This window comes from Syngnathus typhle, linkage group LG14, assembly GCF_033458585.1.
Source record: "Syngnathus typhle isolate RoL2023-S1 ecotype Sweden linkage group LG14, RoL_Styp_1.0, whole genome shotgun sequence".
Classification (NCBI taxonomy): domain Eukaryota; kingdom Metazoa; phylum Chordata; class Actinopteri; order Syngnathiformes; family Syngnathidae; genus Syngnathus; species Syngnathus typhle.
The window spans coordinates 9555001-9567537 of NC_083751.1; the positions used below are offsets into that span (position 1 = coordinate 9555001).

The following is a 12537-nucleotide window of genomic DNA, read 5'->3' on the forward strand; positions in this document are numbered from 1 at the left end:
AAAAAAGGAATTGTCAGGACGCTGCATGGGGGAAAAACTCCAATGGGCTGATGAATGGCCCGAAGCCTCGAGAATTACAAAGTGCTCTCCGACACCCTCGACTTTCCCCTCCCACGGGTCGCTCGTTTCTTTCCCCCCAATGCGTGTCGGAATCTTCTTAAAGTGCTCTCTTAATCTGATCTGCTCAATGCGAGAGGGTGAAAGGATTTCCGGGGCTAAGAAAGCATTCATTCCCGTTTTCCCCCCGTGTTGCGCTTTGCATTTCCCGACTTGCTGGCTCAGGAATAACACAAACTTGCTGTTTTGGTTATTTTACCTCATATTTTATTGGCGTTCGTGCAGGCTCACGTTTGGTAGCAATCGGACAGGCTCGTGGAAAGGACCAAAATGGGATTAAAAGGGCCAATGCCAACCAAAATGTCCGACTCTCTGCGTCATTTCAGCAATGGCTTCCTGAGACTTCCTAGTGTGTCGACTCATGGCATGTGCCTGACAAATTTCATACTGCGATGCAATGAAGAAACAATCCCACTGATTTTGAATCCAGTCTGACAGCAGATCAATTCTCAAATCAGTCTTCGCCTTGCCCGTCACAACTTTCTATCGATCTTTTTCAAGCCTTCAGGCATTGTAGGTCAATGTCAGAGCTGCTTTTCTTTAAAGAAACTGAGTCTGAGTTATGTTTGGTACTGAAAACCAACAATGTTATGCTAGTAAATGTCAAAATGTAGATGGCGTGTCAAGAAATAAAAACAAAAGGCTACCTGGTGGGTGAAAGGTGAATGAATTATTTGCCATTGTGTGTTCCTATTGGGAGAAAATGAGTCAGGTTTAGTGATGGATGCTAACAATGCTAAGCTATGTGTCACAAGAAACAAAAACAAAAGGCTAGCAGGAAGATAAACACGTTCTTTGCCAACAATTGTTCCCGTTCAGAGGATTTGAGTCATGTTTGGTGCCGGAAGCTAATGGCGCTAAGCTATGTGTCACGAAAAACAAACACAAACAAAGGCTAAGGAGGCTAGATAAGCGATAAATAAGGTAGTCCTTTCCTCATTGTCCCTCAGCTGGGCATTGTAAAGCGACGACGGCGTCGGGGCGTTGCGATTGTACCGCTTTCTCTTTTGTCCCGTCTGATTTACAGCGCCGTCCCGGCTTGGTAATAAGAGTTTGTCTTGAGAGCTTGTGGAGTAATGCGGGCGGGCCTTTTGTTTGCCGGCTTGATGGCGCCAAAGCCTGCGAGCTGTCATAATGATAATAATAATAAAAAGGAAAAAGCCGCTGTGAACGAGAGCCAATCAGCAGCGGCGTGAAACAGATTGAGTTCAGCGCGCCCGCCTGCTGTTGTGCTTCTTCTTCTTCTTCTTTTGCGGGGCCACGCATTAATGGGAATCTAAATATTGCGGCATTACCAGCGGATGATAATGTAAATTCAAGTTAATATTGCCACAATGCGTATGTGACAGCTCGCCATAATGCGCTCTGGCGGGATTAGTCATTCATTAAACAGGTTTGCCATGCAAAGCCACTGTCAGATTTTTGTCAGGCGCAAAAACAAGAAGCTGAGGCAGCCGCTCGCTTCTTCTCTCTTACAATTAAAATCTGCTGGGCTGATTAAGCGAGGAAGAGCGCTTTAATCTGACTTCCTCGGCGCCGGCCGATAATGGAGGCGGACAAAAGCTGCCATCAAAGTGCCACGTTTGCTTGGCGTCGTGGGGAGAAAGAAATCGCACATCATGGCGGAAAGAGAATAACGGCTATGAATAACTCGGCAATGAGGAGTTCATTTGCTCTTCTACGCTTTTGTGGCCGAGGTGTGCGCAGCTTTGTCTCGTTTCTACGCAAACGCTATTCAAGTCTAATGAGATCCAAGACGCAGCTCCGCACTTTACAAAAGCCAAAAGCGTTACACAAGACGGGGTTAGGGTTCGAGATGAGGTTTATAGACAGGGTTCGGGTTTCAAGACAATTCAAGGTAGGGTTGGCCTTACATTACAAGACAGGGTTAAAGTTTTAAAGTAAGGTTTCAAGCCAGGGTTAGAACTTTGTTATGAAATACAAGTCCCAGTTGAGGTTTTAAATTAGTCGGGTTTAGGGTTTCAAGTGGAAATGTTGTCAATGTGACTCTGTTCTCGGTCTTCCGTGTGTCCATCTTGAGGGAGAAACTGGACGATCACCTGCACCGCAGTGAAAGGTCGCCGGTGCGTCCTAATCGGGGCGCTCTGGCAGTTTTCATAGCAGGACGCGCTAATCCTCTCAGAGCACAATGACGATAATAATCGTTATTACGGCAGACGAGTCAGGGGGCCGCCCGAGCGCTCGGAATGGAGACTTTGACGCATAATCCTTACGCCTTGAAAGGTTAAAGACGGATTTGAATATTATGATCCTCCGCTCGGAAAACGATAGGGCCGCCTTTCAAGACGCTCGCAGCCCGCGCGGCGCACGCCTGCCGCCAGGGAAGCTCACTCAATTTCAAATTTTGACAGAAAAAAACTGCAGCAAATTTTAAAAATGCTTTTATGATTGTCAAAATGTCCACTTGCAACCAAAATGACAGCTTTCCTTCCTGAGACTTTTTGTGGGTCCCCATGCTAGACATACCAACCAAATTTAATCTTGAGTTGCATTCAAAACCCGAACCCCGACTCCAAGCCTCGACTTTTTCCATCTAATTCTTTGCCGTGCGTCCACGTATGATATCAGCGGTCGTGCGCCCGCGTGTCCGGTGCCCCTTTAATTAAATCACGGTCGTTTTGCTTCTTCCCGACAGCAAGGTCGCCGGCGCATTAAAGGCGGAACGCGTTTAAGGTAGGAGAGGTTAATTAATCGCCCGTTGCCTTTTTCCTTTCCCCCAGCAGGGCAACATTCTTCCGCCCCGCACGGGCTTCACAATGTGACGCTGCTTTTTGGATTTGTTAGTGTGTAGTGAGTAAATTCAAGATTAGGATTAAGGTCGAGTAAAAAATTAGGGGTCAGGGTTACAGTTAGCTAGGCGAAGGGTTACAAATTACGTAAAGGGTTAGTAGCATGAAGGTACTCAAGGTAATCTTAAAGGTCATTCCAAAAAAAAAACCCCTCAGGTTAGCCCGAGTAGATGCCTCACTCCAGCTGCAGGAAATCCACGTCCCTGGACAAACAGCATTACATCGCAAAATTCCAAGCCGTGCTTGGCGGAAACGGTGGTGGCACGCTCAAGGCTAACTGGCATTCACCCTCTGCAGGCACAGCGTTGGACTCTGCACCCTTCTTGGCACATTCTTCACCTGCAAAGATGACGAGGGGAGATGAAGAGGCCCCGATGGCATCTGTATTGTGGCTAGAGTCATCCGCCTCTTTTGTGGCCGCCCACGCGTCAGACGGCACAGCGCGTTTTAAACCAGGGACAGCTGCGAGTGATATTTAAAACATCCGGAAAGCGCTCACCACGCTCTTGTTTTGTCTGCGGCCTTCATCAAAAAGCTTCGTCAGCAGCGGTATTACATACCGAACCCGCTCTCTCGGCTGGATGGCAAGAATTATTCTCATATTTTTCCTTTTGTCATCCATAGCCGAAACATTCCAAGGAAGAAAACAACCCATACAATCATGAACATATTTAGAGCACTAGCAAAACCGGGCAGTTGGGGGATTTTTTTTTCCCGTTTCTCAACGAATGAGAAACGAAGAGAAGCTTTAGGTAAAATTTGAATTATACTATGCACTTGACATGTCGTCCAAAAATTGGACATTTCTCCAGGTGGGTCAAAATGCTGCTGCATGCCTCTTGACTGGAACACGTAAGAGGGAGCACAAGACACACGGCACATGACATGCCGATATGAGTCAGTCCAAGAAAATGTGACATTACGTGTCCATGTTGTATGCATCATTGCATCATGTCACGAGAGTTTACTGCCGACTTTCTTCAGCCACGATGCAAAGCGACGTGGAAGTGACGGGCATAAATATGGAATAAGCTCCAGCCAATCCCCGTCTGAGCCGCTGGGAGTCGGGGGTTCCGAGGAGGCCTAGCCTTGGACCGAGATTGTCGCTTGGGCAATTGAGCTATTGGTTACGGGGGAGGAAGGTGGGTGGGGGTGGGGGCAAGTGGATGTGAAGCTTCTATTATCGCCCGTCGGCGCTGAGGCTTCCATAAGCAGCTTGTTTGGGAGCTGCAGGCCAGCCAGCCATGAAGAGAATATAATTTCAGCCGAGCTTGGCCCGCTCCATTGTGCAGCCTGCAAAACACTCGCGACGCGCTCACCGGCCGTCGCGATAAACATCTGCATCGGCCAATCGCACACTTACTGAGCTTCACCGGGAGTCAGACACCACTAAAGACTTTTTCACTGGACTCGAGCTACCATGTGTACAAGCCACCCAAAAATGTGTTGATAGAAAGGTCTAGTTTGTTATCGGCACAATGCGACAATAGTTTGCTATGGTCGGATACGATTCCATACGATACAGAATACGATCAGTACGCAACAGCGTGATTAAGTCCGAGTTGACACGACGTGCGATCTTGTATGATATATTCCATCTGATCTGATTCTAGACAGTCCGTCCGGTAAACTGGTCTTTTTGCTAAGTGTCGTGTCCCCTTGTCGTTGTTGTGCATCTATTGTGATGTGTGCACTGGAATGCAATGTGTCACATTTTTCTCAATGCTTCCAGATAAGACAAGACTAAAAAGCGATGTTCCCGATAGCCGCCGGGCCCTCATGTGGGGCCTCGTGCTCGCGGGGGGATGATAAACACTATTTACTCGGCCCTTTTCCTTCAGATACGCATCAGCTAGCCTTCATTATGCCGCGTGAAGCTTCCCTCATTTAGCTGGGGTAGCGTCTCCTTTATCCTGCCTACAAATACCCGCATCGCCGTTCGCTCGGCTTCTAATGCCAGATTGTGGCAAAATAAGACCTCCCCCGGGGCTCGTTGACAGACTGGGAAAGAACCTGGAAGTCACAAAACGTGTAATGCAAGTGGACTTTTTGTTTGGAAGATTGCGCTACTAGGAAAGTTTTGTGCATTTAAGCAAGCAAGGCTCAATGCCCATCCCACTGTACTTCTGACATAATAACATTGTTGATGTCGTTTTTGTGGGATATAGGCTTGATATTTTATAGCAAACGAGCTGAAATGAATTTGAGGTTTTAGTTTTTTTTTTATGCTAACTAGAGCTGCTAAATATCTTTTTATATTTTCATATCTGTAAAATTTCTTCCGCCGCAAGCCGTCTCATCCCGCCGCAATGTGTTGTTTTGCGCGAGACGACACCTCTCGCTTCCCGCGACACTGTTGACATGTTTGGCCCCCCGAGAAAGGCGGCGCATAAACACGGATGACGGTGAGATGGGAGCCCGCTTCCCTATCAAGATTCCCGTCATATTTCCCCGGCTGACTAGACTAAGCACAGGGCCAAGGCATGAGCCGATAAAGGGTGTCTTTCACACAGCAACAACACGTAGCGCTGCGCTTATCGCCGCCCAAGGAGGACAGGGCCCAGATTGTTACATTTGCTGGTTTGTTGTTTTCTTCTTTGGGCCTGCGATAATGCACCAGGAATCCGAGCACGGGGGTGGGGGGTGGAGGGGGGGAAGGTTCATCTGTGCGGGTCGGCAGCGCAACAGCCAGGAAGGAAGGCCCACATGAAGAAAAGAAAACTAAATAAGCCATCAGCCATCGCAATCAAATCATGGCGATGTTTGGAGACAAAAAATCCTTTAAATAAAAGAAGTATAAACTGTCATTTTACGCATAGTTCAGCATTTTTTGTTTTTGTTATTTTAAACCCAACCCAATATCATTCACTAAAAACACACTTGTATATGTCGCCAACAATATCTATCGTTTCTATATAATATTGCTAACTAACTAATCCACGGCACAATTGACCAACCAACTAATCATGTTACACAAATTCTTTTACGGTGAATACGGCTATCTTACAAACAAGCTAACTAACCCCCCGTACCCCTTCAGCTCCCCTGCCTCGTCTCTTTAGAGCACGCCGGCTCTTCTTTAATTGTGACAGTAAACTGCTGGCTGTTACGGGCTGTTAAGCGGGATTTAAAACTTGTCAGACAAGACATGTTTGAAATTGCTTTAAATAAGTGCACTGTGTTGCTGTCAAGCGCGGAGCTTAGAGGGGGGAAATATCCCCACAATTGAAGCACTCATCGGGGCTCAGCCTGCTGCTGATGCTGCTGCTACCTTGGCAACACACGCCTAAAAAAGGAGGCCTTGCGAGGCAGTAGCACCCCCTACTGCACGCCAAAGACTCTGCCATGAAAAAAAAAAAAAAGATGCACTTTGCGTTTTGAAAATGCAAATGTGATGTACTGTATCGTGTCTGTGGGATTCTTTGAGCATAACTGGCATTATGCAATATGAAAACAGGAAGTCTTATGTAAGCTTCATATTTAAAAAGAAAAAGTGATCATGAAATATGACCTTTGTTTTGAGGGGAAATTTTGATAAGTTTTTAACAGTTGGTGGAAATTGCAACAAAATGAGCAGTTTTACAATCACACAACGCATGATGGCGTATTGTGTCAAGTAGTAAGAATAAAACATAGCCAGGTTGTCAAATGAATACTTGATTACTCAATGAATGCAACGATCATTTATACATAATGCATGAGTCAATGACGAATCATTTATGCATATCATTTACTTATCATTTATTAATAAAAAATAAAAGTAAAAAGACCAAAAAAGTAGAACATTTTATCAAATAGGATTCAAGTTAAAAAATGAAATATTGTATGAAAGTCATACAATTTGTAACAAATGAGAAAAATACGGATAAGAATATAGATTTAATCGAACAAATTAAAAGATGTCGATTGTCGACTTCCTGCACACGCTTCAGTTCAACTGGAATTCTTGCAAGACGGATTACAACAATTCGAAAAAGGAAAGGAAAAGGGGAGTCGCAGTCTTTCATTTATTTTTTTGATTTTTATTCGGGGGGGGTCTTGTGATCCACCCCCTCCTCCCCCTCCCCCACCACGTGGAGGAGCGCTTATCGGGATTAGATGGTCCAGTGTGTGAGGGGCCTTGCAGTTATTAGCACCTTCTTACAGCCAGCCAGCACAACGGCAGCAAAAGGCAACGAGACAGAGCCAGAGAAGACTTCCAATATGATTTGCTTATAGCTATTAATATGTATGCCTTAAATAGAAGCACACCGCTAAGCAGCTTATGATATTATGAAGAGAATGTTCCCTCAGGGGCATAATGTGGCAGCGGTGACAGCGAGGAGAGATTCCTATTTAGCCAGATGGGCTGTACTTACGTCGAGCATCCTCGCAAAGAGGAAAAAAAAGAAAAACGCTTGTAGGAGGGAAGATGGCGGTGGGTGGGTGGGTGGTTGGTTGGTTAGCGTGAGGGGTGGTTGTCTTCGATAAGCTCTCGTGCGGGCCGTGAATGAAAGACAAGCATGAAAGTGAGCTTTAGCCTCTTTTTGCAGATTTTCCCAAAGCAAATGGAGAAGCAGATAGGGCAGGTGCCTTTGCTCGGCCCGCCCGATTAAGCCCGCAAGAAGCCCGACATGCCGGACACATTGTCCAAGCTTGTCCAGGTGGGGGACCTGTCAGCGCAAAACGCCAAGCTTAAGCTAGCGTGCGCAGCAAAAAGATTAGGACCCGGGAAGACATATTCGTGGCTTTTTTCTCACTCGCTCGCTCTTCTTTGTTTGAATGATTAATTCCAAACAGTTCTTCCTCGTTCTTGCCGCCATCACTTTTCATTAGTGATAACAGATGCTTCCTTAGTCGTGCTGTGCCGCGCAAAGGCTGCTAGCTAACCATGACAAACTCATACAGAAGGACTAAAATGCGGAGTTGTTGTCACACATCTGTATGACGGTTTAAATGTTGTGTTTTTTTGCGGGGTTAGTAGTGCTAGATGTGCCTGCTACTATAAAACAAGAACATTAAAAACAAAAAAATGGATAAAAAAAAATATTTCATCAGTTTCCAAAGAATATTATTCCCCATCCTCCACTCGGCCAATTTCTCCTCAAAGTTTGGGCAAATGCTACAAACAGAATTACATCTGGAGAAAAACGTTTCATGTAAGACATGAAACTAAATTGCCTAACAGGCGGGCATAGTGTGACCCCGAAGACACGGCACAATAACATTTGTCAAGGGTCGACCAACGGGTCAATTTCTGCCGTTCCGGCGAATAACACAAACACGCAGATTTTCGTACGAAGGCGTCGTTCGGCGACGGCACCACCGTCCCCCGTCTGGCCGTGACCTGTGTGTTTACGGAACCAATTATCCTCCCGCCCGCCCGCCAGATGAAAGCGACAGCGAGAGTCGGGGAGTGAGTCAAAGAGTTCCATTGGGAAGAGGTGGAGAGGCATTATGAGCGCATTTCTCCCAAATTGGCAACTAATGAAGAAAGATTAAAGCCTCGTGCTGCAAATGGACAAGCAGTGCCACCCTGACAATGATTATTGTGACTATTACGCCGGCTGCACGCGAGAAAAAGCCTCTCGTGCATGTGTTGCGCATTTGACAAGACAAGAGGTGAAGCGCTTTGAATGCGGCCCAAAAGAGGCTTTTAACGCGCAAATTTCATATGGCCATTAACGGGCGGGGCCAGTCTGTTGGGTCCTTACCTCCACTTGAGTGGAAAACATGTCAGTGAGAGAGTGAATGACTGTCAGACACGGTGCGCGCGAGCACACCATTTCATTGATTTGAACTACAATACTCTATGATTCACAATACAATCATTCTGAAAAAAAAAAAATGTGTACATTGGAGCCCTCCGTCAATGGCAGTGTTAACCCCATTTCATTTTTTTTCCATCTGTGTGTGTAGACTATATCTATTTATATCGACTGTAAATACTCAAGCAAACCACATGTACAGTGTGAGCAAGTACTGTCACAAAATATAGTTCATTACATCGGCGATAATTGCTCACCTTAATTGCTGTTATGCAAATTCCTGCACATTTTCATCATTACTCATATGGCACATGTCAATATCGGGAAATACTTTCTCGCATGGGAGGTGACAGAATGCGTGTCGTACAGTACATCCTGCCCTCATCTGCACATAAGCTGGGGGAATACAAACAAGCGCCTGCATGGCGGAATTCCTGTCGCAAGTTATTGGGCAGCTAAGAGGGCGGGAAATCCTCCACCGTAATATTCTCACCCGGGTAAATCTCAAACGCTGAATAACACAAGCAATGCAATTTAAGCGGGAAGGTCATAGCAAAGTAAAAGCAGGAGGGTGGGGGATTGTGAGGAAAAAAAAAATAAATACAAAATAAATAAAAAGTGCTTTTCTGAGAGAGATGAGATATGACGGGAGATGACTTGACGGCAGGTCCACGAAAAGTAATGAATATCCCCATGCGGCGTACCGCGACTTTCAGCAAACTGTCAGTTCGATAAAAATTATATTTCAGACGGATGATAACTGAAAAAAAAAATATATATATATATATAAAGGGGGGAGGGTGCACAAAAGCAAGAAAGGACACGTCTACCTGATGCTGCCCTTAATCCTGAACGAGGACTGACAGCCGTCAAATGTCGACGCTCAAGCAAACAAACAAAACCATTGCGCCGGGAGAAAGATCTATTTCAAAGGAGGCATGTGGAAACTTGACTTACCATTTGTATACAAATACTTGTGAGTCTGCAATTACCTGCTCACCCACACCCATCATATGTGAAATTATAGAGAGTTTACTGTTACAACTGTCAGCAAGGATTGAATGTAGCCTCACTTCGCTAATCCTCCCTTACCCCTCAACTCGCTGACCACAGTCACGCCCATCGCTAACGAACGTGACGGTCAAATATTGCGATTCTTAAAGTTTGTGATCGTGATAAACATTCAGAGAATGCATATCCTGCATTGCTAATTGCCAGTCATACTAAGCTAGCATTAGCACTGTAAACAAACCTCGACTACTGGCTTGTTTGTAATGGAATATTACTATTACGCTCAATGTTGGCAGTTTAAAGTTTTGTTATGTACAATTAGTTAAAATTCAAGGGGAAAGAACGCACCAGTTAAGCAGGAATGTCAAGAAGTTAGTTTTTAGTATTATAGAGTTGGGCTTACTAAAATAACCTACAGAAGTGATCAATTAGTTTGGTGACGAAGGGGAAGGTTAGGATAAATATTCTTGTTACGGTGACGCAAGAAAGTTAAATGTGAGACTCTGAAGAGTAATATTTTCAAAAGTAATTTCCATGTTATTATGTGAACGTAAATAATGAAGTTACAACGGATGCATGAATTGAAACTTGAACTATCTATGCAGCAATTGATTTTCTTTTCTAAGCACACAAACTGATGCGGTTTGCCTTGTGTGGTGGCAAAATAAAGCGTCCTTGGGCCAAAATACAGCGACGCGCCTCTCCTTTGGATAAATCACAGGCGTCTATTGAGTCTTTTACGGCGCGACAACACCGGCCCGCCATTCAGCCACTGAACCCATCAAAGACTTCCAAGCCAAAGTTAGCGACGGGAATTATGGAGCGTTTGCCAATATTGTGGATCAAGAACGGCGGGAAGAAAAGCGCCATTCTCATCGCTACCTGGCCGGGGGAATAACGCCTCAATGGACATCAAACAATCCGCTCATTCACATCTACTTGAGGGACCTTGGAGCGCTCGCAACAAACACCAGACGAGCCGCATGAAAGCGGTTGTATCGCGCCTTGTATTAGCTGCGTGTCCCTTTTGTGCCTGACAATAGAGTTGTGGAGAAAGAAAGAAAAACAGAAAAAGTTGCCTTGGCAAAATTTGAAAAGTTTTCTGCATGTACTGAATGTGCCAACTATACCATTGTCCACTAGAGAGTGCTAAAAAGACGGTCTGGTCCCCACGACGCAGGGAAACATGACGTGTGTGAAAGAGAGCCCGTGTGCGAAAGAGAGCGTGTGTGCTCGACATCTCACTGAGAGTTGTGTGCACTCTCACCTGAGTGACATTCTTCTTCTTCTCTCCGCAGAGCCTCCGACAGCAGATAAGACTTATCGCCGCCCACGCTGGAGATTTGCCCTCAATCCGGCCCGAGCATCCAAAGCTCCGTCTCCAAAAGCGAGCGGCGGCCCACGATGCCACAAATACGGCGGTTCGCCTGACAGCCAACACCAAAGGGCGACATGTCATCTGCGAAGTGTCCCGGCTTGCTACCGCTGTCACATGATGCCATCCGTGACAAAGGTCAAGAACAACGCTCGCGGCTGAAGATCGGCACCTCTTTCGCAAAGGAAACAACTAAGAAACCATTTCCAGATGTTTTGGAGGAGAAAAATTAAATACAGTGCATTTGCAGTTATGTCCAACAGATATTGTCTCAAATCCTAATATTTAAAAAATAAACATTTAGGGTAGCTATTTTACAGTTTAAGGGAGTACATCACAAACAAAATTTAACTAAAAATACATATAATATATGAAAATACAAATGACCTAAAATAGCGAATTCTATTTTCAATATGCATCATTTTTAAAAGTTTTCTGTTTGCAAAGGTATTTGTGATGGTAGCAATAATAGAAAATTTAAACGTTGATTGACAATGGCCTGTTTGAGGATTGGGTTCCATTTTTTCTTGAATAGCAGACTTCTCAAGAGGCTCTTGGAACGACAATACATTCTCTCATGATAATAATTCACTCTGAAATCAAAAGCCATTGAAATAGTGTCAGATGATGCAGGCCTGCAATTGCTGAAGTGTGCTACTGCTATCTAGTGGACACAATAATAACGGACAATTTTATTACAATATATTTTTTCATATATATTAAAATCACTTTTTTGGTCAAATAATTTCAGGATATTTACATATTTGTTAATGCATAAAAATGTAGGAAACGGATGTTTGGATATACAAAATAGTTTTTCAATTGTATTGAAAATTGACCATTTTGAAAAGAAATTCTGTAACTAAAATTAAGGGCAGTTTTCATTTTTCTAGAAAACCACCTAGTTAATATGATACTATAAAATATTTATATTTGGAATAAAACAGCTTGAAAAAAACTATGTAAAATCAGATTTTCTGAATGTTTGTGTATCTTTTCCCATCAAATTCTAGTATCGTCTCATCCTAAAAACGTGTGTAACCCTGAGGGCCTCCAGATGTCTCTCCAAAGACTTCGTTAGCTGAGACAATTGGGCCGCAATCAGTTGTTTTATCTTCATCTGACAGCCATGCGTCATATTACGGCCAAATTGCTTTTCTTGCCACCAGCTCACGATGGCAAAATTATCTTAATTGTGTTGTGATTACCCCTCACAGCGAGAGCTCAACTGTGGAAAACGCTCACGCGCACACACGTTCTGGTTTCGGTGGGACGATATGATCGTGAAGGCTCTTTGGCACTCTCTTGTGGACACCTGTAATTGTGCATTTATTTTTCCTCGACATTGGGTACCCGCTAAATTGACTAGTGCAAAAATACATAAATGTCAATAAACCAAATATCAATAATACTAAAAGGAACTAGGTGTTTTAAAGCATTTTGAATAATTTTTAAGACGAATTATCTATCACGTTCA

The 12537-nt window shown here is 44.4% G+C and overlaps 1 protein-coding gene across 3 annotated transcripts in view; it reads right to left on the reverse strand.

The window, feature by feature from the left end:
- LOC133166884 (AP-1 complex subunit sigma-2-like) overlaps nt 1-12537 on the reverse strand; it is a 68720-nt gene that overhangs the window by 50103 nt on the left and 6080 nt on the right. The window contains exon 7 of one of the 3 annotated variants that reach the window (XR_009717871.1): nt 10953-11112. The exons of 1 other annotated variant lie outside the window; for it this stretch is intronic. Coding sequence is in view for 1 of the 2 variants with exons in the window: in XM_061297249.1 (XP_061153233.1) it covers nt 11636-11653 (18 nt within the window). In the remaining variant the exon portion in view is untranslated. Of the gene's footprint in view, nt 1-10952; nt 11113-11620; nt 11654-12537 lie in introns of those variants that run through there. One more of the 3 variants, XM_061297249.1, reaches the window with a different exon arrangement.